General features: G+C 37.2%; 2 protein-coding genes across 4 annotated transcripts in view; one reads left to right on the top strand and one right to left on the bottom strand.

The window, feature by feature from the left end:
• LOC5565651 overlaps window positions 1–25,492 on the top strand; it is a 60,648-nt gene that overhangs the window by 29,423 nt on the left and 5,733 nt on the right. For 2 of the 3 annotated variants that reach the window (XM_021841208.1, XM_021841210.1), the window contains exons 2-3: window positions 16,347–19,779; window positions 19,925–19,960. In XM_021841208.1, coding sequence (XP_021696900.1) covers window positions 17,956–19,779; window positions 19,925–19,960 — 1,860 coding nt within the window. In that variant the 5' untranslated portion in view covers window positions 16,347–17,955. The remainder of the gene's footprint in view (window positions 1–16,346; window positions 19,780–19,924; window positions 19,961–25,492) is intronic. The other variant, XM_021841211.1, reaches the window with a different exon arrangement.
• LOC110675646 lies at window positions 542–3,154 on the bottom strand. Its single transcript, XM_021841212.1, has 2 exons — window positions 1,950–3,154; window positions 542–1,223 (listed from the first exon to the last, which is right to left on the bottom strand). Exons 1-2 carry the CDS (start codon window positions 2,960–2,962, stop codon window positions 671–673), a joined length of 1,566 nt encoding a protein of 521 aa, XP_021696904.1. The 5' UTR covers window positions 2,963–3,154; the 3' UTR covers window positions 542–670.

Consider the following 25,492-nt stretch of genomic DNA (forward strand, 5'->3'; position numbering starts at 1 on the left):
AGGAAATTTCCCTTAAAATTCACACGATATTCGAGAACAAAAGGATTTATGAACAAAATCCTATGCTTGTAATGCTATGCGATTCCTGTTCAGTAATTCACACTCGAGCTTACACAACATTTTAGACAATCAAAGTTTGCATGTAGGCTTAGCCCTAGTAGATTGTTTAGTATCGACATTTCCAGCATTATTGCTTACACTTTCAAGATCTGTGAATACTTTTATGCAAAACTGATCTTAATAAAAAATAGCTTAAAATCATCATTAGATATCTATAAACTAGAAAACATGGAATATATTTAATGCCAACGATGCATTAAGCATCCTTTGAAGTAAATGCTATTTGGTACCGACAGGATCTAATTCCCCTAGTGATCAATTTGCCCCCGGATTACGGTATGTCACATGTCACCGTTTGTGTTATGAAGAGTATTACAAATTTATGAAGATAAAACATTGCTCGAAGTGATGTCTAAATAAAATTGTCATTGAACTTATTTTACTGGGATGTCTTCAAAGAAGGATGCTTGATGTGGAAATATTAGCTAAAACAAAGGCTGTATATATTTTTATTGATCGAGGATCACGTTAATGCATTAATCACATCAAATGCATATTTTAAACTATTTTGTGCATCTTAGTTTTATGTTTCACTTAAATTCAATCATTTCTACAGATCAATAGTCCGTACAATCCTTCGAACTCGTCTTCTTCCAATCCTCGATGAATCGGTAACCAGCAAATCATTGGCGAAAGCCAGTGCCACCGCATACGCACCGTTGATTGCGCTTACCACAATCAATACTATATGTTCGCTCCTCCTGGCCCTCGGGAGTATCTTCAGTAATCCACTGAAGCCATACATCGACAAATGAGCAGCCAAGAAGGTGGCTGCCGGCAGCATAATGATTTTGTTCTGGGGCCATACTTCCGTCAATTGTGCCAACGCCTTGCCGAAAGTGAACGTAGTCATTGTCATCGTCGCCAGGGTGAGATAGAATATGCTTTCCATTGCGTCATCGAAGAAACATACGCTCGTAACGATGATGCTGATTATGAAAGACACTATCCATTGCTTGCCAGGGTTGAATCTCACCAGGCCGATTTGTAGCACCATGGGGATGAAAATGTTAATTAAGGTGTACCAGACATAATCATTACTTTCGAAAGCAACGAACAATGGTAGAAATGGCTTCGGGGGTTTGCCGTTGTCGTGCAGTAACCTGGAAAAGACGATTGAATAGGGGGCTCAAATAGAACAAAAAGTTTGAAAATTCAATCTTTCGTATCTGCCTTACAATATTTATGATGAAAATAGAGTTATGTCCAATTTCCTGTGGTTTTAGTGAGATTTAAAGGTGACCCAAAGACGTTGAAGGATTATATGAAAGCTTATACGCGACAAAATACTTGTAATTCCAGTTAAACTATCACAATCATTTTTTTATGCTATTGTGAAATACCCAATAAAGGTGCGGAAGAAACATACTGTTTGATACTTATGCATACAAGTTTACTGAACTATAATGCCGCATGGAGCAAAATCATAATAAGCAAATTGATGAATATCTCTTATCTCATTTTTTGGATTGAATGGTTTTCTCGAGAAAATTCTTTTATAATGGTTTGAAGAATAAATTTTCACGTTGAGGTGAAGCTTGTACTTATATGAGAGTTCCATCGTGCAGTCATGCTTTCTCAAAAAAAAAAAAAAATCATGTGATTGCCATATAAACATTGCCTTTGAGCCACCTCCAAATCAACACCGAAAATGCTGAAAATTTCACTGATCTCTGTTTTTAACGTAAGCTAAGATATGGGACATTTGATTTTTTTTTTATTTAGAAAATATACATTTTTTGTACAAATGCATGTATTGAGACGTTTATTCATGCATTTATACGAAAAACGTACGAAACTCTTGTATCGAGAAGAAAAGTTATACTTACCATTGTAAGATGACATTGTTGACCGAAGAAAGTAGTATTACTCCGAATACCGCTATACCGATGAACGCACGAAATGCGTAACGGTTACTTTCCTCAAATACATCTTTCAGAGCCACTCTCCAGGATTGGCGTGGGCAGAACATGAAATAGTGCACCATTGCAACGACTAGATCCATAAAGTACTTAGTATTGGGACACATCAGTCCCAAATCATAACTGATCCACTGTAGAAATGCATTTCCCAAGCACTGTGCCATGGTTCCAAAGACGATAGACGCACTTCTGTCGTCGCTAGAACTGTAGATTATGATCTGATAATAGTACAGGGTCACTTTGCTGTCCCGTATCAATTCCAGCATAAAGCTGCACACAGGAAGCACTTCTCGTAAGTATCCCATAATGCATCCAAGCGCGAACCACAAGCAAACAGGTGGGTGTACGATGCTGAAAAGTTCCCGCACGTGATTAACACTAACATTACACGTTAACAAAAGTGTAAACAGCACCGGTCCTAGCATCTGCGCTAGATATAAGTCCGGATGCAGATCGATGCCGATGCCGATACCGCCTTCCGTCAGCTCTCTGTAGTCCTCCATCCATGGATACGGATCACGCCTGAAGCCGGTCAGGAACAGTGCAATAATCGATAGTCGAACCACCGTTCTGTTAACTGCTGATGGCGCATTCCCATCATTGTCTTCACGGTCATCACTGACTGGAATCCTTTCGAAATGTCCATTTTGCACATCCATCATTATCCTCTCACAACGGAAAACTAGGAAAAACTTACTGAATGATTCCGCAGTTGCTGAAACAGTAGTAGGCACACCCACATGCACCCTCTTTTCTGAATGGGTGCACTTAGACGAAATTGCAACCTGTAGCACGATGCAGTTTTGTATAGGTATACATCTGATTAGTAAAACACGACCGCTTTTTGGCGCAAGCGTACATAAGGATAGGCACATTGGTGTGTGGGAATACGGCGACCATTGATGAGGATATGATGTCATGCAACTATGGTTTTTCCGACGTTCATTGTAGGGCCAGAAGGATAAATGATTACTCTTTATACTTTACAGCAATTCCTGAGTTCATGCAAAGTAATAGGGCTTCGTTAAGGTAATTACTTCATGACCTTTTAAGAAATAGCCATTTATGAATAGCGACAGTGAGAAATGTTACTGTTTTGATTCATATTACGAACACCTAAGGCCTCATCAAAGAGCATATGTAATAAATAATTCTATATTATCTTCTCCGCGTTATCGAGCATCGCAAACACTTGACTTTCTAATGCTGGGTGAAAATTTTGATTCTGCACCATGAATAATTTTAAATAAATAGAAATGTGTGGATTTTCATGATTCTTTTTCCGGACTCTTCCTTACTTTTGTCTTGTATTTCGGACACTTTGATTCGAGTTCCGAACAGCTTTTGTAAATCATTCTTAGAAAAGTCAAATCAACAATTAAAATTACCAACCCACTAAAGAGACGTCTTAGACATACAAAATAGAGTGTCCGGAATTTGAATAGGAACGATATATCGTTCATATTACAGTCATACATAACTTTTCTTGTTTATGGCTATACTTTTTTTTTTCTTTAGAATTCATAAAGAAAAAATCTAATTTGAACACTTTGGATAATTTGAGGCCTATCAGTATCCTATGCGCATTGTTAAAAGTTTTTGGAAGAGTGATTAAATCTGATATTTGTCATTATATATAAGATTTTATTAACATTTTGTAACTCATTGGTACTATGCCAGGGAGGAAGCTTCACAATCATTTTCAAAATTTTATTTTGAATTTATTAGTATCATTCCAAACATTACATTCATTTCTTATATCTAGGTGTTCTGTGTTATTAGACAACACCATCATCCTAATTTGGTAAAACAAATTTAAGATGTTATTAACATTTTGTTAAAAACATATTACATTTTATTTGCCGTAGCAGTTCAGATTTTTTACAGGTGAGTTGATTTCACCTGCTTATAAGAGAAAAAAAACACGTTTTCAATTTACTTAACCTAACTTAAGGCGAAGTAGGCCGTCATTGAAATTCGTACCCGTCGTTGATGATTGTTGCTAATTCATCTCACGATTTTGAATGAAAGAAAATCAGTTGGTTATGCACTGACACAGCTGAAAAAGTATCAGCATACTTTATGCATGTTAGCGCGTACAGTGATACTTTTTCAAGTCAATTTAAACTATCAAGACTGAGTATTATTACTTTGAAATGCAAGCTGAAAAGTCATCATTGTTGCCAAAACGAATGACGGGCTACTTAGCCTTAACCTAAACATATAACGCATTAATCGTGGCAATAGAAGATTGTAACGATTTTTGCCTGAAATTATTTATTATTTTATTTGACATTTGTTCCAATGTTTCAACATTGGATATTCTATGTAACTCATTGGTACTATACAAGGGAGGAAGCTTCAGAATCATTTTCAAAATTTTATTTTGAATTCTCTGCAGAGCTTTCTTCCTGGTATTACAACAGCTAGTCCATATTGGTACAGCATACAACATGGCTGGCCTGAATATTTGTTTGAATATCAAAAGCTTGTTCTTAAGACAAAGTTTTTCTATTAATAAGGGGATAGAGACATTTTACATATTTATTACATTTGGCTTGAATGCCCTCAATGTGATTTTTGAAAGTTAAATTCTTATCTAGCATGAGCCCTAGATACTTAACTTCATCTGAATTTATTGGAACCCCTCTCATCGTGACAACATGTCTACTTCAAGGTTTCAAATAAAGAGCTTTTGGTTTATGTGGGAATATTATTAGTTAAGTTTTGGAAGCATTGGGAGAAATCTCCCATTTTCGCAAGTATGAAGAAAAAATATACAAACTTTTTTGCAATCGACTACAGATGACACGCAAGCTTCGTCCTTCGGCGGAGAGGCCTGTGTCATCCGCAAACAGGGATTTTTGACATCCCTGAGGTAACTCAGGTTTGATTTGAATTATTCTAACAATGTATGTTGGAAAATTAAAGTTTTTTTTAAATTTTAGCCTTCATGCCAAACACTGTCGAATGCTTTTTCTATGTCTAGAGGAGCAAGACCAGTAGAGTAGCCTTCAGATTTGTTGGAACGGATAAAAATTGTTACACGTAAAAGATGATGAGTGGTCGAATGTCCATGGCGGAGTCCAAACTGCTCATTGGCAAAAATTGATTTTTCGTTGGTATGGGCCATCATACTGATGGAGGAAAGCAAACTGATTGGACGATAGCTAGAAGCTTCTGCTGGATTTTTGTCTGATTTTAAAATTGGAACAATCTTAGCATTTTTCCATTTGTCAGGAAAATATGCTAATTGAAAACATTTGTTAAATATATCAACTTAAAATGATAGGCTACTTTATGGAGGTACCTTGATGAAGATGTAGAAAATTCCACCATCGCCAGGAGCTTTCGTATTTTTGAATTTTTTAACAATAGTTCTCACTTCTTTCAAATCATCTCCCAAGAATATTCGAAAACGTTCTCTTGATTGAGAATATTTTCAAAGTCCTGAGTAACTTGATTTTCAATTGGACTAGTAAGTCCTAAATTAAAATTGTGCGCGCTTTCAAACTGCATAGCAAGTTTTTGAGCTTTTTCGCAATTATATATTATTTTGTTTCCCTCTTTCAATTCCGGTACTGGCTTCTGAGGTTTTTTCAAAGTTTTAGATAATTTCCAAAAGGGCTTAGAGCCAGAACCCAATCGAGAAATTTCGTTTTATTTATTTTTTCTTAATTTAGAAAATTGTTTCTTGATTTCTTTCTGCAAATAGTGCCATATAATTTTCATAGCAGGATCGTGAGTGCGTTGAAATAGCCTTCTCCTCACGTTTTTAAGGCGGATCAAGAGTTTAAGATCATCGTCTATAATCACGGATTCAAATTTTACTTCACATTTTAGAATTGCAAAGCTTCTGGGCCTGGAGTCCTGGCTTCAACAATGGAATTTGTTAAAGTTTCAAAAGCGTTGTCAATATCATGTTTAGTTTGTAAAAAAATGTTAACATCAAGATTAGAGTCTATATACGTTTCATATATGTATATATTCCTGTCGGCTCGAAAATAATTGAAAGTGGAGCTGATAGGATTGAGATTCGCTTCATGGGATTTTTGAAATGTAACAGGGACATGATCAGAATCAAAATCAGCATGAGTAACTAATTGGCTACAAAGATGGCTAGAGTCGGTTAAGACCAAGTCAATCGTAGATGGATTTCTAGAAGAGGAAAAACATGTAGGGTTATCAGGGTATTGAATTAATAAATATCCTGAAGAGCACTCATCTAATAAAATTCTGGCGTTGGAATTACTTTGAAAATTATTCCATGACCGATGTTTGTGGCATTAAAGTCACCAATGACAAATATTTTTGACTTATTGTGAGTCAATTTTCGCAAGTCAGTTTGGAGCAAATTAACTTGCTGCCCAGAGCATTGAAATGGCAAATAGTTAGCTATGAAAGTATATTTACCAAGATGTGTTTCAACAGAAACACTTAAAGTTTAAAAAACTAGTTTCAAATGACGAAAACAGTTGATGTTTTATACGCCTAGAAATGATGATTGCAACTCCCCCACATGTCCCATCAAGTCGATCATTACGATAAACATCAAAGTTTGGATCTCTTTTGAGTTTGGTTTCAAATAAATTTCAGTAATAACTGCTATATGTATGTTATTAGCTGTTAGAAAATTGAACAGCTCGTCCTCTTTACCATTCAGAGAACGAGCATTCGAATATAAAATATTAAAATTATTATTTGGATCCATTAGAAAAAACGTAATTTAATAACAATTTGCTTAGTAAATTTTACACAAACTTGGACTGCTTCAGTCATAGTGGTGGTTTTGAACATTGCATCAATCATTTGATTCAATTCTACAGTTAGAAAATTTAAATCAGAGGGAGACATATTACTTGAAGCAGGTACATTATCTGATGATTTTCCGTTAGGATTTTCGGTCGACGAAGAGGCGGAATAGAAGTTTCCTGTGGTGGCAGGTTTTTTTTTTCCTTTTATCTTTTTGCGGGGATAAAAGGTCGAAAATGATTTGCTTGGTAGGAATCTTTTCCTTCATTGAAAAAAGATGGATTTTAATTATTACATAAATTTCCAAGAGTAATAGTTTCTACTATTAAGTGGTCTTATTGGTTTGTCTATAAATGTAACTGAAGGGCTCTGACACCTGTTTTCCTTTTGTACTCTGAGAGTATTCTTATACATATCACGGAAAATTGTATGAGTTTAAAATAATATCACACGGTTTATCCACTTTATCGGTTTATCTCGTCGCTGCTGAATCACAAATCCGGGTTACATCGGGTCATTTTTGTGAATGCTAAAGTGTTAATAACAGATGTGTAAACTTGGGTCTTAGCAGATTAGATAACAAATCTCTATCTGTACGCAGCGCTTGATAGTACAATAAATAATCCTGTAGTGATAAGACGTGACAAACCATATGTTTTACTTAGTTTACCGAAGTCTTCTATCGGCTGGAGCAGAACCAGATCAAAACCTTTTTGAGATATAATCCATATCCCTATAGATTATTACAAACTATGCGCTCTTCCTTCAAATCAGATCCAAAATTTGTGGTATAATTTGTATAAAATGACGCAAGTCGAATTGTTACAATATTACACGCATACCATCGGCTTATGTCACGTGTCCTCTTGTAGAACGCAATTTGCAAGATACGGAGGGAGGCTTATCTCGACTGTTGTTCATGCAATAATTCATCCGGAAAATCGCATCAGAGCTCCGTCGAGTTTGATTGCACACTCGGCAAGATTATGCACAGTGCAAACAAAATGCCTAATGATGTGCTGTAAATAAACCATACGAGAATCGCAAATTAAAAAAAAACATCGATGTACTTACCTATAATCGACATTCTTGGTACTGATTGCAGTCCTGATTGATAGTTCTTGCCGACAAGGCGGTCGGGGGTGTGTGATGATTTATAGATGCTTTTTCAGGTGCTGTTGTGAGGGTTCTAATCTTTGAATTGTAGTACAATTTGTAAATTGTTGGTGACCTTTATTATCTAATACATTGCTTAGTCACTGTTGTGGCTATAACTGTTTGGATTTTGATTACTGGAAGTAGGGGAGTAGGGGGGAACAAAATTTTAATACACGTCAAAATAAGCTCGGTTTCACGATTGATATTTGCATATAGTATGAATATGTATTGAATGGATTTTTGCGATTTCTGCTGATCTGTTGTTTTATGTTGAATCGATGTACACCATCAGCAGTAGAAAAATGTAGGTCAAAAGTAGAAGTGAGGCAAAAACTTCTTTTTAAGTTTTCTAGCTCAACTCAAAGCAAATGATGCAATAGAAAAAGTTAGAGACTTTCACTCCAAATATTAAGTAAATCAATTGAGATTTGGAAACGTTATTGGTTGGTTGGTTGTAGATGTGATTTTTTTTTAATTTTCGGTCAAACTTTCATTGAATAGCATAAGCTTATGGCTGATATAAAGTTTTTTTTTTTAATTTTATATTTTTAGTACCCGACTCTTCAAGACCCGACAAGCAAGAAATTTTTGTGCTTAATCTTCGCGACGTGTTAGTCGAGAGTAGTGTGTGGTCTTTCGATTCCATAGCATGCTCTTGCAGGGTGAGCAATGAAATCAAGACCAATCTTTTTCGGTCCGCGTGGCGCGAGTGCGAAAAGAGGTTCGCGTTAGAAGTGTGTGGTCTTTCGATTCCATAGCATGCTCTTGCAGGGCGAGCGATCGAATCAAGACCAATTGTTTTCGGTCCGCGTGGCGCGAGTGCGAAAAGAGGTTCGCGTTAGTAGTGTGTGGTCTTTCGATTCCATAGCATGCTCTTGCAGGGCGAGCGATCGAATCAAGACCAATTGTTTTCGGTCCGCGTGGCGCGAGTGCGAAAAGAGGTTCGCGTTAGTAGTGTGTGGTCTTTCGATTCCATAGCATGCTCTTGCAGGGCGAGCGATGGAATCAAGACCAATTGTTTTCGGTCCGCGTGGCGCGAGTGCGAAAAGAGATTCGCGTTTGTAGTGTGTGGTCTTTCGATTCCATAGCATGCTCTTGCAGGGCGAGCGATGGAATCAAGACCAATTGTTTTCGGTCCGCGTGGCGCGAGTGCGAAAAGAGGTTTGCGTTAGTAGTGTGTGGTCTTTCGATTCCATAGCATGCTCTTGCAGGGCGAGCGATGGAATCAAGACCAATTGTTTTCGGTCCGCGTGGCGCGAGTGCGAAAAGAGATTCGCGTTTGTAATGTGTGGTCTTCCGATTCCATGGCATGGAGTTGTGTTTGATCTTCCGACCTTGACGCTTGCTCTTGCGGGGGCCGGCGATGAGGGCAGGATCAAACATGTCGCGCGTCGATCGAGTAAAGTGAAAAAGTGCCGCTTTTGATTAGTTCTTTTTGATCTTCCGACGTTGACGCTTGCTCCTGGGCAGTGCGTCAAGAAAGCCCGAGCAGTCGTCAGTTGTTTTCCCTCACGGGTTGCACGCCTATTTTCTCTGAGTGCTTTTATATAGCCTATTAAACGAGTGAAGTTCAAAGAGGATTGTTGCTGCTCAAGGATGACGGATCAATTGGTGAGCTCGTTTTATGCTACTGTTTCTAATCTATAAAATATGTATGATTGCACCCTTAATCGTTACAACGGTGAGACGTAAATATGATTTTTCAAAAAAATATGAATGGTTCGTCACTGTGAGTGTCGACATAAACTCTGATTCATAAATTATTTATGTCTAATTTTTTTTTTCAAAACACTTTCTTCTTTTTACCTTTATTTTTGTAATTAAAAAAAAAACTTTGAATGGTTCGACACTTCAAGTGTAGACTTCCAAAAGGTTCACTTTATTCAACAAACTTTGAAACGTTCGTCACATCAAGTGTCGGCATATTTTTTCTCTACATAGATGTTGTTCATATCAAATGAAAATATTATATTTACATATAAGCATGTTTATATCTCACAAATAATTATTTATCATGGTCTAATCGCTTATCAAAGTGAATCCTGTGACCCAACGATCCTTCCCATTAACAAACATCCCTCCCAGTAACCTTTGTGGAGATGCAGAGGCAAACACGGTCTCCAAATAGCAAAGGTTACACACTAACATTCCTTCCCCCAATCCCACCTGACTGCAAGGACGTGGCCGGCGCCGTTATTGACCATGTATAAATAGAGGCACTGAATTATGCACACTGAAGAAGATTATGGCCAATCCCAGCCGAACTTCTAGTTGATTCTTTGTGCATTTTCACTGACTTTGGTCAATCACGGAATAGCAACCATTGATATGTGTAGTCAGTCTAAGCTAAGCTCTAAGCTAAGCTAAGCTTAATCTTCGCGACGTGTTAGTCGAGACGAGCTGCTCTTACCGCGAGTGACGTGAGACGACTAATAGGCCTTTCCGCATGACGCTTCAAATCAGCTGATCCGGAAGCTCTTTGACAGTTCTTCTATGAAAATGACAGGCCCGTGTTAGCACTGGTCCTCCACAAATGCATAGACGGACCTGTCACATGAAAAGGCCTATGTTAATCAAATGGGAGCGAGTCGACAATTGTCACCTCATTCGACTCGTCTCACCTCACACGCCACGCAGGATAAGCACATTTAACATGAGCTCTCCACGCTATTCAAGGTTATTCAATGGAAGTTTTCTAGAATGTCTTTTGGCCTTCTGATATCTATTACACATCAATGAAGACGGCCTTGAGAGTTGGGGTCAAAATACGAGTATATGTCAAAAGGTGCATATTCAAGTTGGAATAAGATTATGTAATACTAAATCTGGTTCGTTTATTTATTTACAGATATTCCATAAAACAGTTTGTAGATTTATTTTCACCCAGCAATTGTTTTAGATTTATTTATAAATTCATATAATAATTAAAAATGTTTTGTTTTTTTTTTATGAGATTCTTTTAGGATTCTGTGGTATTCACTACTCATTTTTATAGTTTGCACTAACGTAAGAACTACACGACATTCACGAGACGCGACGGAGACAAGACATAACACTTATCGTTCTTACAAATCGTCAAAAAGTTTTAAAAATTACCTTTTCGACGAAAAGATAATTTTTAAAACTTTTTGACGATTTGTAAGAACGATAAGTGTTATGTCTTGTCTCCGTCGCGTCTCGTGAATGTTCTGTGATATTGTTCTCGAAAATTCCTCTCGATTCTTCAAAGAAATAATACAATAATTTTCAGGTATGATTATCTCAGCATTGTCAGTGAACATTTCAGTATTATTGTCAGTAACACCTGTTCTAAATCTTCCTGGGAGACATTTGCAGGATTCTGTAGAACTTGTTCGAGTTTCACGATTTTTCTAGCATTATTTTCAAACAAATCTTCCATTCACTCTCATGATTTATTCCACAATTTTTACACAGATTTTACAAGAAATTCCTAAATCGTTCGCTTCGGAGTTTAGCCTTTAAAGATTTCCGAAGATTCCTGCATTTTTTCGAACGATTTCTGCAAGATCGTTATTGAACTCCTTCTGAAATTACTTTAGGAATTCGTCTTGGTATTTTTTTTTATCTTTAGCTAAAAAAATAACAATATATCATTGAGGTGAAAAGTTTTCTTTAGATTTTACAAGGAATTCATTATGATATTGATATCTCACGTTTCTTTAAACATATCTTGAGAGATTATTCAATACATTTCTTCAGAATATTTCCATCATTATGTTCTTCAGTAATATGCGCAAAAAAATGTTCTATTAATGTATCGATGAATACTTCTAGCTGTTCTTCTACACACTCTTCCAATAAATTTCTCAGAAATTCTTTCAAGCGTTTCTTCTGGAAGTTTATAATGGATATAAGTCGACTCTCAACATCAGGATATTCTACATTCCGATGTCCCTCCCTATGTCGATGATTTTTTTAGGTTCCTTCATTCTGCGTACATTTTTACTCTGCATATCTCGGTAGCCTTCCTTTGCCGAGTAGTTAGAGTCCACGGCTACTAAGCAAAGCCATGCTGAAAGTGTCTGGGTTCCATTCGCGGTCGGTCTAGAATCCTTTCGTAATGGAAAATTTCCTTGGCTTCCCTGGGCATACCTGCCACACGATATACAAATGCGAAAAATGGCAACTCTGGCAAGAAAGCTCTCAGTCAAAAACTGCGGAAGTGCTCATTGAACACTAAGCTGAAAAGCAGGCTTTGTCCCAATAAGAACATAATGCCAAGAAGAAGAAGAAGAAGAAGAAGATCTCGACAGCCTGCTTATCTTGATATCTCCCTATCTCGATGAACATTTCATTTCCGATTTTCTCTTCGTATGTCGATAATTATATTTTTTTGGGTTGAATTTTAAAAATAACTGGCACAATTCAATAACGGAACGAAAGTATGAGAAAAAAAAAAGTTGAATCTTGAAGGAGTTTCTGATGGACATTTACAAAAATCATCATATTCCTTCAACTAAAATTCAGCAATTAACGACTGTGACGAACTAAACTTGGAAAATCCACAGTCCTGTATCATTTTTCTTGGCTTAATTTCCACCCTTCAAATGTTATTAAAGTTTGAGTATATACTTCAAAATTATTGTACCATGAAAGAAAGTTATTTGCACTTACTACTCCATCTGACATAAGATTCTCAACATGATTATAATCATACATAGGAGAAGGTATCGACCGTGATTGTTTTAATTTTATTTTGTTTTATGGCTATAGCGGTCATGCGACTCAAAGCTAAAGGGAGTCTATAGAAGCAAATGATGGAAACGAATAGGTGCATAGGCGTCGCAAGGGAGCGACAAGATTGAAAATTTTGTAATTAGGTGGTGAAAATTGAGCATTAGCATTAGGCATGAAAATTTTCATGATTATAATTCAATTTGCAACAACAAAACCCGCCAAACTTTCACTAGCTTTACGATGCTTTCCCTTTCCGTAATCTAAGTTAGTGTGTCAAAAATGTTGAATAATAGAAACAATCAACGCCCGTTTGAACTGAAAACTGAAAACGCAGTTTTCAGCTTTGACGGATGTTCGGTTCTCCAGATTTGTGCTCTTGAAAATTTGAGGTTTGGCTTCGATTCATCTTCACCATAAGCACGCTGTATTCATTAACATATCAAAAATATCAAAGTTTTTTTTTCAACAAAAAGTCAAGTCCCGATATCTGCCCAAAAATAACAAATTTTCGGTGAACCTTTGAATAAATGGTGTTTTCTGTTACTTCAAGTCTTTCTTCCTTTTGCGTGTTTCAGGTTTTTGAATTATCGTTCTTGTTGTTCTGTATGATTTTTGCCACATTTTTCATAGAGAATGCTGAAGGCTTAGCAATTGCCAAAGGAACCTTTTTTCACCACGCCTGCTAGGATTTCAAAATTAAAAAAGATCAAATCTGTAACGCTTGCTGTCAATTAAAATCGTTTTAAATTATCGGTCTAAAATAAAATTAACAATATATTTTTCCTTTCTTTCTATTTTTTCTCTCTAAAAGTACGTATGTGCTTCAAATTTTATATCAATTCGGCGGAATATTTTTTTAATGCTCTTTTTCATCTTTTGTCACTCACAAACTAGGCTTAAAAGAGCTTTATTTACGCGCTTGACATATTGTTGAGACTATTACAAATTAAATGGAATAAATCTGAAGTGCATTGGTTTTAAAGTAATCGTGGTTTGAATTTTATAAATTAGGTTCGTCACAATCCTTATATTTGTAATGCAATAAAATTATTTTTTGAACCTTCAATTTTTAGCATAACGATGAAATATATGATTTCCTTGCGCTCAGTACATTTAGCTAAAATAAAAAAAATGTGTTTTCTGGATAGCTTCGACCAATCTCAAATTTTTCAAAAGGTGAATGCGCCTTTTGGGGCTATCGAAATAAAATACCGTGAAGGCCCCATGGGGTATGCATACTCTGCACACTTAAGGCTTTTCAAATTTCAATCAGCTTTACTTGCGGTTCACGGCAATTGAAAACAAAACTCAATACTCTGAAATTTTAAGAGCAAATACTTATTTATCTTATTATAAGGGGGAAATATAAAAGCTTTGCTCCTTAGTCTGCGCATTAATGGTCCTAACTCTGCGCACTCGATAAATTCTTTATAACAGGTGAAATATCTCACTAAAAGCATTACTAGCATTTAATCTCCGAATTGTTCTGCATTTACTTGCTTTATATGGTTTTACGTCCCCAGTGGAACGTGGCATGTCTTTAACATATACTAAGTGAAGTGAATTTTATCTAGGGAAAGTGTACCAGCCATAGTGGTTCCCTATTTGGCCATATGCAAAATATGGATAACTTTCACATTTTTAATCTTTCTGAATGTTTTAACATCAAGATTTATCCTTTATCTTACTGCTAAAACACAAAAGATTTTTCAAAATGTGAAGGCATTCAAGTAATCACGTATGGCGAAATAGGGAACCACTATGGCCATAACTGGTACACCTACCCTATATAAGATTCAATTTCGTGATAGTTATTGGTTATTGTTACTGAATGCCTACTCTCAAAATAATCGAAATCATCATATGATTTGCAAAATATGTAATTAACTTAGTTTTCTAAAATGTGAAGCAAAATATAAGAAGGGTAAAAACTATGTCTTTTTTTTTTGTTCACCTTGGGCATGTAAAGAAAAATTACCTTGGATTGTTTAGGAATTGTCACTAGAAAATATAAAAAAAAACGAAATATTATTGTATTCGGGTTGGATCCGGGTTTGGTATTAAATCATTGTCTCGGATTCGGGTCGGGTCCGCGGTTGAAAAAATAAATAAATATAAAATGTAACAATGAATGCAAAAGCGTGACAGGGAAGGGAAGGGCTGGAGTTTAGAAATCCCAAAAAATATTGACGATTTTTTTTAATTTTCCCTTACTATGATGGTCCCCTCAAACAATTTTCCAAGGCATTTCTATTTCATTTTTCGATGGTGTCGATAAGTCGATGGTTACCTTCAAAATCGACTTATGGAGAGATGATTGTATGTAAAAAATAACGTTTAATAACTGCTGCGAATAGTAGAAGAATAAGAAAGTGACGAAATAATAAATTACGCTCTATCAGTTATGATTGCTCCATAAATAAAACTAGTACCTCCGTACCGTAAAACGGGGTAACTTTAATAGTTTTTTCAAAGAAAACTTCAATATTTATGCATGCTGTTTCAAAGAATTTCATATAATCGAAAATCGGGTTTCTGCTTTGGGGTAACTTTGATAATGGAGTATAAATCTAACAACATTGGATCAATTACGGAGCATTTATAGGGTGTTGCATACCTCTAGGCGTTTAACGCTATATGGAAATTTCTAACTTAGATTACCAAAATGGTCCCAGTTTGTAAAATTGGGTTTCGCTAAGAGATTTGAGACCGAATTCATGTTCTACTATAACTAGGCTGTCATGGATAAGTGACGAACTCATTATGAATGTATTTGGACGTTTTTCAATATTTTCAAAGGTATTTTATTTTTTATCAAAGTAACAAACGTTAATTTGTTGAGAAAATACGCGTATTTTTTGTTAATATTGTAGCAATATATGAACAATAATTTCGAACGAAAATTTAAGCATTTTACCAGATTTTGATGGATTTTGGTAAAATTTCGCAGAGTTAGGGGCGGTCACGGTACATTACATTTTTTTTCCGATTTCATTATCTCTATCTTATCATCTCTGTCTATCATTATCTCTCTTCATTATTTCATTATCTGTACATGTGTTCAAAAGTGTCACCTCTTTTTTAATCGCTTCGTAAGTCATGTAATCGGAAGAATGAATGTTTGAGTACTTTCAATCCAATTTAAATCTATTTTGTAATATATGATCTTACTTCACTGCCCATGTTCGCAAGGTCGACATAAGCGCCACTAACATTTTCTGCATATTTTCGTTATTTAAACGACAAACAACGAAAGCTTTACGATTTTTTCCATGTATATGTCTCCCCAATCTCCTCTATTTAATCCATCCAAAAAAATAATCTTCATCTTGGACACATTGTGTCCAAGAGACCAAATATATTTTTGATTGCACTGTAATTGGTTCAATCAGAGTTGCAATCATGATATAGCTTGTATGTAATATAATGACGATTAATATGGAAGAGATCCTTATTCTGGACTCAATAGATTACGATGTTTTGCCACTTTCCGCATTAGATGACCTTCAAATGGCGTTGGCCTTGGACCGGTCATTTCCCCATACCGTTAGGCCAATCAAAGTGCCAAGGATTCGGTGTTTGGGGTGTACCCAACGGGATGCGCTGAGGAACGCCAAATTTCTGTTTACCCACTCCTCGCTCCAATTATAATCACTCTAATTTGTGTGTTTTTCATTTCTGCGAATCTATTTTCAGGTAGACTCTCCCAAAACATTTTGCAAACGGCAGGCGGACCAACCCAAACACGCGCTTCGTATTTCCTCGACGGACGTCAACACACCCAATACAATACAGCCAAGTTAATCGTGCGGTAGCATTTGACCAGAGTGGACGCGAACGTCTCGATCGGAAAACAGCTGAGCTGAGCGCAACGCCAGCACTTTTCGTTAAAAATAAAACGTTAACGATTGTGGGGAGCGCTTGCAGCGTGGACGTCACTACCGTGGTATATTGAGACCAGTCGGCAATTCAGAAGCGTATTCTTTCGACGATAGTCACACGAAGAGGATAACCGTAAGGCCGGGTGCAGTGTTATAAATTTGGTGAGCTCTGTATGATATCCTGCTGTAGTGATCCTGTTGTGTGCAGTTCAAGTCCAGTGAAGAAGTAATTTCGGAAAAATGTGGGTCGGCCTCCCAGGAAGAAAGGCCTGACACGACTGGAGTTCGTGAGATTGTTTAGTGAAAATTTTCGAAAAGTGCAAGGAAAAAATTGTTCATTTGCGGAGTGATCAGAACTCCGTCATCCCTACGGTTCAAGGGACCTTTGACTAGATAGCGCGCGCAATCGCGTCACGCAACGACTACGCAACGTCACACGTTTAAAGATAGGCTTGTTGGTTGAAGTTCGCCAAACCGGCGCGTAACCGGCTTGATGAGAAGAAAACCAGTGCAAACCGATTTGAAGCAATCGTTCGCGAGACTTATGTATTACATCCGGAAAAAGGACTTTCCCAGTCAAGTGAGCCATTGTCATCGTTACTCCCCAAAGGACCCCCGCCTTAGATCCAGGCAGCTCAAGTTATCGACGTTAATACGAGTGAATAGTGCCATTACCCGCCAGAGAACTATACGTACCATCATAGACGCCGGCTCGGTTGAGACTAGATAGGAACCGTGTTGCCGTGAGCTGGTGGCACCTTCCTATAAAGTTGTCATCAGCAGAAACCGTTCTCAACGTTTCCGGCGCGACTGTGTTAGTGTATTGCGCAGTTCAAAAACAAAAGCCAATCACAACCGTAAATATCTACAAGACCGAAAAAGCAATAAACCAAGCCGAGTAGCATCGTCGTCGCTAACGCCATTTATCTTCCTGGGGCCGTTAGTCGCCACAGAAGATCGCTCCCGTTGAGAACGTTTCAAACGCTTGCCTTACGGGGTCGAGGTCGGGATTGGTATATCCGGGCTTCGCACGCATTTGCTGTGCAGGTGCGTCCTCAGCCAGCGCAACCAAATTTCTGCCCCGAATAGCAGAACTAGCTTGTGTATCGCCCAGAAAGTGAACTAACGTGTACAAAGGTCTTGATGTGCTTTGCCAACTGCCAGCAACGTGGAATTGCCGCCGATATTTGGAAGCTTTTCCAATAGGTCGGCCGCACACCTGCCCGCGCACAGTGATTATTATTAGATCTGATATTTCGCAAACTGAGCCAATTACACCTGAAGGTCATACACGCGGCTCCGAGGATCACTTTGAAAGCGAAAGTTCAAGGCGCCTGTTATAAATTTCATTGAAATTATTCGCTGTCGATTACCTTCCTTCCTGCTCGTTTTGAAATAAAACAGTTTAAAAATATACCGCTAAAATGGTCGTTGAAATCCAAATCACTGATCCCAATAACAAGAGTCACATGCTCCGGAACAATACGGACACTCAGCTGAATCAGAACAACAGCAATCACAATGGCACACGCTTCGGAAAAGAGGAACTGGAAGCAATCAAAACTACGCTCCTCAACGCAAACGAAGTCACGTTTTGCAATCTCTCCGATGACGATCAGGACGATGATCGTCGAGCTATGTCGCAGCTGACGGTCGTTGATCCCAATCGTCGTAAGCCTCGACTAAATTCGGAACTATCAGAAGCTGATTCGATTCTCTCGTCATACAATGAACCACTAAGAAAGCCGAAGCCAAAGATACCGGACGGTGGCTGGGGCTGGATGGTAGTATTCGCATCGCTAGTGACCTCTCTCATCATGGATGGCGTATCGTTCTCTTTCGGGTTGATCTACACTGAGCTGCTTGCGTACTTTGGGGAGTCAAAATCAAAAACCGCTTGGATTGGGTCCTTGTTCATCGCCGTGCCTCTTCTGGTTGGTCCGATTATGTCCAACTTGGTGGATCGATACGGGTGTCGCAAAATGACCATGATTGGAGGAACTGTTGCCACGATCGGCTTCATCATTTCATCATACTGTCAATCGGTTGAACAGCTGTATTTCTCCTTCGGGATCCTGTCTGGATTAGGATTAGGTGTTCAATACGTCACCGTAGTTGTTTCAATCGCCTTCTGGTTCGACAAGAAACGAACCTTTGCCACTGGAATCGGTGCTTCTGGTACTGGCATTGGCACTTTCCTTTATGCCCCCTTCACCCAGTATTTAATAGAAATTTTTGGTTGGCGTGGCACCACTCTGATTCTCGCCGGAACGCTATTCAACATCGTCGCCATGGGTGCCTTAATGCGTGATCCTGACTGGATGATTGAGGAGGAAAAACTAGAAAGTCGTTCGCAGAGCATACAAACTTTCTCCAACTCGAGCGTTTGCTTGGACGAAATTAAGAAACTCCTCGAAACGGGGGTGCCCAAAGAACATCTCCTAGATACATTGGTAACGAACGTCAACACCGAAGCGAATCAAGTCATTCCACCGGATGACCCAGCTATTGCCAAAAAGTATCAATCCGAGCTAACACTGCCTACGTTCATCACGCATGATCATGAACTCGTTAAGCCGAACGTTCACAGTGGCAGTCGGCGTTCCCTCCGACAAGCCCTCTTCGCAAAGGATGCTTTTCGTCGCCTAGAAGAAGAACATTCCCCCGTCGAAGAAACGAAGAACATGCTAGCTAAGCTTGCTAGCACAGAATCGCTAAACTCGTACGAAAAACTCTCCAGCACTGGTTATGGGGACGCCGGAAGCCTTGGGCGCAAATCCTCACTCCAGACGCTTAGTGTCAACTCTTTAGACGAGGGATATCTGAGTTGTCAGCGTCAGAAAGAGCTGCAATCCCGTGGAGGAGGTAGCACCTGGTCCCTGGACGAAACAAACCTCGCTCTGAAAAACACCTCCGACGACGAGAATCAACGGTCATTCCGGGGAACTTCACTGGACGTAGTCTACGAAAACGAGATCTTCAATCCCAATGTTAACACCACGGTCACTCTGGTTGTACCGAAGCAGAAGAAGATACACCCGAAGCATAAGAATGGTGGACTGAGACGGACCAACATATCGCAACATCCGTTGCGGTATTCCCACTATCTGCAGAACATGCGCGTTCATCGCAACTCCATTCACTACCGAGGTGCCTTGCTGAACACAGCCCGGTATCGACTTAAGGCTTCGTCCTGCCCGAACATCTACCGCAACTCTATGACGACAATTGCGAGGGAGAAGGAAGAGGTGAGTTTCAAGCATCGGATAAATGTACTTTTGCACCTTGGTAGAAATTCATCAGTATCAAAACTTCATATCGATAGTTGCATTACAATTCCGCGAAAAAAAAAAACACAGATCGTATTAAAATGTAATGATGATTTTCGAACAGATCTATATTGTGCCTTCACACATGTATCTGTTAAGAGTAAGTGTTAAACGATAGAACTTCCGTTCGGTGGATGCTTTTACAGGCGAGTTTGGCATGCCATCATCAGTTGCGATAACACTGACTGGAATGATTCATTCCATATGTTTCGTCTTGTTAACTCATTATAGCTATCGTTTACGCACAAAAGGAATCAGAAGTTTTTTTTTTATCTTTGGGATACTTTTTGAAATCAAGCATGATCGCTTTAGTTGACAGTTGTTTATGGATTAGTTTATAGTTTTCTGCATGGAGTTACTTTCAATCTATTAATTGGCAATTTAAAAAAAGCGTCGAATTTTTTCTCATGAAATTGGTAGGATTTTTATTTTTCATTATTCAAATAATCCATATTGCATAGCTGATACATATCCCACATTAAATGATCAAATATTGATCATTGGTACACCCAGGAGCTATGTACTTTGTGCAGAATTCATCAAGTCTTGGGCGAGGCTCAACAAGCTTACAATTCCGGTTTAGTAAACGGCTTGGAAAACCTCTAATCCATAGAGAAGAGATTGCGCCATACCAGAAGTCTTTTCGTTTAAAAAATAAACCTATTCCCTTCGGATGAAACGGAACTCCACAGAAAAAATGGTTTTCAAATTTTTGATTTGTTTGAAAGGCAACAGCGAAATCGATTGAAACGCCAACATTGATCACACATATACACTGATAGGCAAAATAAAGTGCCCACCTTACCAGTTTTCGAATTTCTCTCATTGATTTGGTTCAAATTAAAGTTAACACACTTAAATCTTTTTTGATATTTTATTTTAGATATTCTTTTAAAGTTGCACTTACGAAATTTTGATAAAAAAAGAGTTTTACTCAACGAAAAAGAAAATCAATTTGTATTGAAAAAAATAGTGACAAAAAAAGTGCCCACTTCCTTCTTGGCCCCAGAAAAGATGATTTAAGAAAAATAAAAAGCATTTTAATAGTTAATGTGTCCTCCTTTGGCCTTAAGGACTTGCTGGAGGTGCTTCGGCATGCTTTTCACCAGGTTTTGTAGGTGTTGTGGTTCTAGTTCTTCCCAGGCGCGCTCCAAGCCTTCAAAATAATTATTTCTGTTGGTAACATCAGTTTTGTCAACCCAGGCATCGAGAATCGCCCACAAATTCTCGATGGGTTGAGGTCTGGGCTTTGTGGAGGCCATTCCAGCGGTTTAATCCGACAAGACCGGGAGAAAGACTTGGTCTTCTTGGCAGTATACAGCGGGTCGTTGTTCTGCTGAAATGTGAATTTCTCTTCAAGGCCCGTCTGGATCCTTTAAGAGCTTATGATTGAACAAACATCAGCCAACAAGTTGTCTATAAATCATAACCTTTTTTATAATTTTGAAATCATCATGATGTCTGCCGAAGCATAATAATTCCATCTTCAGATTTGATTCCATCTTCAGAATGATGGCACACGATCACAAATTGAAATTTCCCACGCGAAACGGCGACAGTAAAAATGGATTCCATCCATTTAAATCTTGCTGGTTTTGTCTGGGATGGTTTAAGATCAATTGGTGATTATTCCGTACAATATAATCATTCATGAGAGCTTTTTATCTTATGAATCCTTTCGCAAAACCTTCCACTGGCTAAGATATTCTTAAATCAGGTTATTTGTTCTGCGCTAAGACAAATAGGTTTTTTGGGACCCTTGGCTTAAACTTAATGCGCTCAGGAAAGCTAGTGCTGTCAAAAAGGTAAACAAATCGAAAGATATAATTTTGTGATGTAGTTTAATGAACTAAATTTGCTTTGTTACGTACCTATCTAATTATGGTTTTACTTGAATGAATTGTTGTGATAAGGCCCGTGGTTCATTGGTTGTACTGATGCAGAAAACGGCAAGTGATAGGTGCTTGAAAAGTGAAAGTTTGTTCATGTAGCTCAGTGTTTCTCAACCTTTTCAGACCTGCGGCCCCTTTTGAGGTCCTACAAACATTCCGCGGCCCCTAGAAAATAATTTTTGAAGAGTGTATAATAAAAAAATGTTATTTATTCAAAATGAATAACTCATTTATTTTATGAGGACATATAGGCATACATAAACTTTTATATTTTACCATTTATTTCCCGACAAAATCTATTGAGTGTCAAATGATGGTTGAAATTGTTATCGAAATATTGTTAAATATTTCTGCAAAATATGTTGTTGGCTAAAATTTTTTTCTAAAAGATGTTTCCGTCAAAGATCTTCGACATATTCAATACAATTATTCACATTGAAATCGCAGAACTTACTGCAAACAGATATAAATTTTCCACGAATGTGAAAAAGGTTTTCTACAAAACAAATCGACTAACTAACTAACTAATGCGTCAAGATCTTACTAAGAATTTTTCAAAAACCTTGTGCTAAATTATATTTAGAATTACGTCTGAAACTCTCCAAGATTTTCAAACAACATGCAAAGCATTCTTAAAGGAGCTGAGCTTAATTGTGCTTCTTTGAAATATTTCTAGTAAAAACGTAAACAAATTTTAACAAAAAAGCAAAGAACCAAACTTGGCGAAAACATGCATTGACAATCTCTAATCAAGCTTTATTGCACAATAAATCCATAGAACAGTACTGCATACTTCTTTCACGAGTTCAATGCAAGCCCCATAGTCAAAACAGGATGAAAAAGTCTTGAAACACATGTCATGAAATTCTTTGCATTTTCCTTCTGTTGTATTGGAATGGTTTTACCAGAATCATTGCACTGGCAATGCGTTGATAAATTCATCTAGGAGTTATCAGAAGAGACAATATAACATCTTAGGCGAATTATTTTATTTTTGTGACCTCTTTCGAAGTTCTTGGCAGATTGTGGCAAAATATCTCTATGGATTTATTCCACACATATAGGGTGTGTTGGCTTCCAGCACTTCCTTGAGGCGACTCTCATTAGTTCAAAGCAATCCCCCGAGTCGAAACAGGATGAAAAAGTCTTGAAAGACATGTCATAAGTTAGAAGAGAATCTAGTAATGAGAGGTACCAGATCTTCATCTAAAATTGCTTTGAGAGCTTCGAGTGAGTAGTTGATATAAATTCAATTTCTTTATTATGTCAATTATCAAAATTCGATGATTTCATTAAGTTGTTACCGTCGTCGAGGTTGGATCAAAAACGCATATATCCAAGTTGATTATTTGATAAATCTCCTAATTTGATTTGAAATATTTTTTCCCAGCATGGGAATATGTTCGTGGGTTATTATATGTTGACCATTATCTTTTCAAGTTTGATAAAATTAGCTTTTTAAGACAATTTATTAAAAATCACGATCAATCGTCCCAGATGTCTAATTATTTGTTGGTACCTTGGTATATGACATTTCAAATGTTCGTATTTCAAATTATGTTTTTATTCATTCTCATCCTTCTGACCCATTGTTGTCCCATCGACGTTAGTTATTATTTATAACTTATCAATTTTTTCATAAAAATATTACACATTTTGTTGCAATGGCTTCGCGGACCCCTTGAGAGGTCGTCACGGACTGATGTAGCTCATCTGTTGTATGCGGTACCGTTGTTTCACTAGAACGGGAAGTTCAGGCAAGCATGGGAAAAATAGCTACATACGGTAATCATATTTGCCATTTCTATTTTCGTGTTCTGATTAACTCATATTCCATGTAGAGAATTATCATTATCGACATAATGATATTGGTAATCACACGCAGACTGCATTCCAATAACATCAGACAGTTGAGATTTAAGAAGGTTTCAACATGACTTAGTGCAGTCTTGTCAGTTTTATCGATGTCTTTGAAAGACAAATATGATGAAGTTTTAAGTATAGGTTTTAATAGACACTACACAGCTCCTTCAAAATACAATTTATTACCAACAAATTTGTCCAACAAAAAAGTTTTAACGGAAGCACTTATAGGTATCTACAGAGCATTTTAAAGTGGTTTTGCTGAAAAGACCGTTTAGCACTTTTCAATGCTGTATAAAATCTGTCAGGATTGAATGTATCTCTAATAAAACCTCCATAAATAACATCTAAGATCAAATAGCATTGAAATTGTTACTTGGGTAATCAAGTGCATCAAGTCCGATTAACTTTCTATTCAATACTTCGTGTTCACGTGATTCAGGTTTGAATTACTTCATATTCAAGAAATTCAGGTTTGATTCATTTCGAGTTTAAGTTATGTATTTTTGTGTAACTGCATTTTCCAGTGGTTCATGTTTTCCAAGCAGTTTAGGTCTGTTTCACTTCATTGTGTAATGATTAATTCACTTTAATTTAATTCGAATTCACTTCATGTTCAAATAGTTTACGACTCATATACTTCATTTTCAAGAGACTCTGGATTGGTCTACTTATTTTTTTATAAATCATGTCAGATTGAACTCATAATTAAGTGATTCAGGTTTGACATCATATTCAAGAATATCAGGTCTAATTCACTACATATTCCAGTGATTCAGTCCTGATTTTCCTAGTGATTTAGGTTTAAATCATTGGATATTCAAGTCTCTAATTTTTCATCCTTGATTTTACCTGCTGAAATCTTTGATTTTATTTGCTCACTAGTGGCACTGGCACCAAGCGGATTTTTTTTGAATGAAAAGGTCTGATTTTTTTGACACTCTGAATAACTTTGCCGAAGATTCGAATTTTCTATCTCGTGTAGATCACAAGATAAACTTGTTTAAAATGCTCAATTTTACATGCTCACTACCCGAGCAAAGTTGAATAGCAAAATAATAACAAATCTTGCTACCTGGTTATCATCATTTGATAACCGATTTTGTTATCACCTTGGCTGAATTAACAGCCAACATAACAAAAATGAGAACTTAAATTTGTTTTCAAATGACAAAGTAATAGTAAATTATGTTATCACTGAGTTCAAGTTGATAACTAAATTTGCATGATGATGCATTTTTTGAATTTTATGGTCATAAATCAAGAAAAATTTTGATAGATGAATGTTTTAGATTAAACTTACGCTTCAAATAATTTTACAAAATTCTGTATGACAAAAAGTCAACTTTGTTTAATAGCATATGCTTTATAAAAATGTTATGGGAAAGATGTATGATAACATATTTTGTTATCAACCTGTTATCAAAAATGTCTCACGGATACAATGATAACAAATTTTGTTATCATTCGACTATTATTGATAACATAATATCAAAATGATAACAGCGATAATAAAAGTTGTTATCATTTTGATATCAACCGGTTATCCGACTTTGCTCGGGTAGCGTCACCTAGCAGCAAAATTGCGAACCAATCTGCCTGTGTTCCTAATGTCTTTGTCCATCTTAATAATATTTTTGTCAGCGAAGTGAACGTCAAATACGATGTTGCAACTTCCCGACACGGTAGAGCAAAAACTACCAATAGCGAAAGGGGATTCGGTACACACACTGAGGGCTAGAGGCCTCAACTGAATCACAAAGCCAGATATTCATTTTAGTAACATATATTGAACGTTCTGCATATCAACTAACTCCTAGCTCCTCTCTCTTCAAGGCCTAACCTCTATACTATATACGGAAACATCGATCAACTTA

This window comes from Aedes aegypti, chromosome 2, assembly GCF_002204515.2.
Source record: "Aedes aegypti strain LVP_AGWG chromosome 2, AaegL5.0 Primary Assembly, whole genome shotgun sequence".
Lineage (NCBI taxonomy): Eukaryota > Metazoa > Arthropoda > Insecta > Diptera > Culicidae > Aedes > Aedes aegypti.

Excerpts from the sequence above, each read along its gene's own strand:
- LOC110675646 (XM_021841212.1), bottom strand. The coding sequence starts at position 2,962 with ATGACATCATATCCTCATCAATGGTCGCCGTATTCCCACACACCAATG. Across the intron at positions 1,224-1,949 it reads AACAATGTCATCTTACAATG|GTTACTGCACGACAACGGCA; the intron begins GTAAGTATAACT and ends CGTCTTTTCCAG.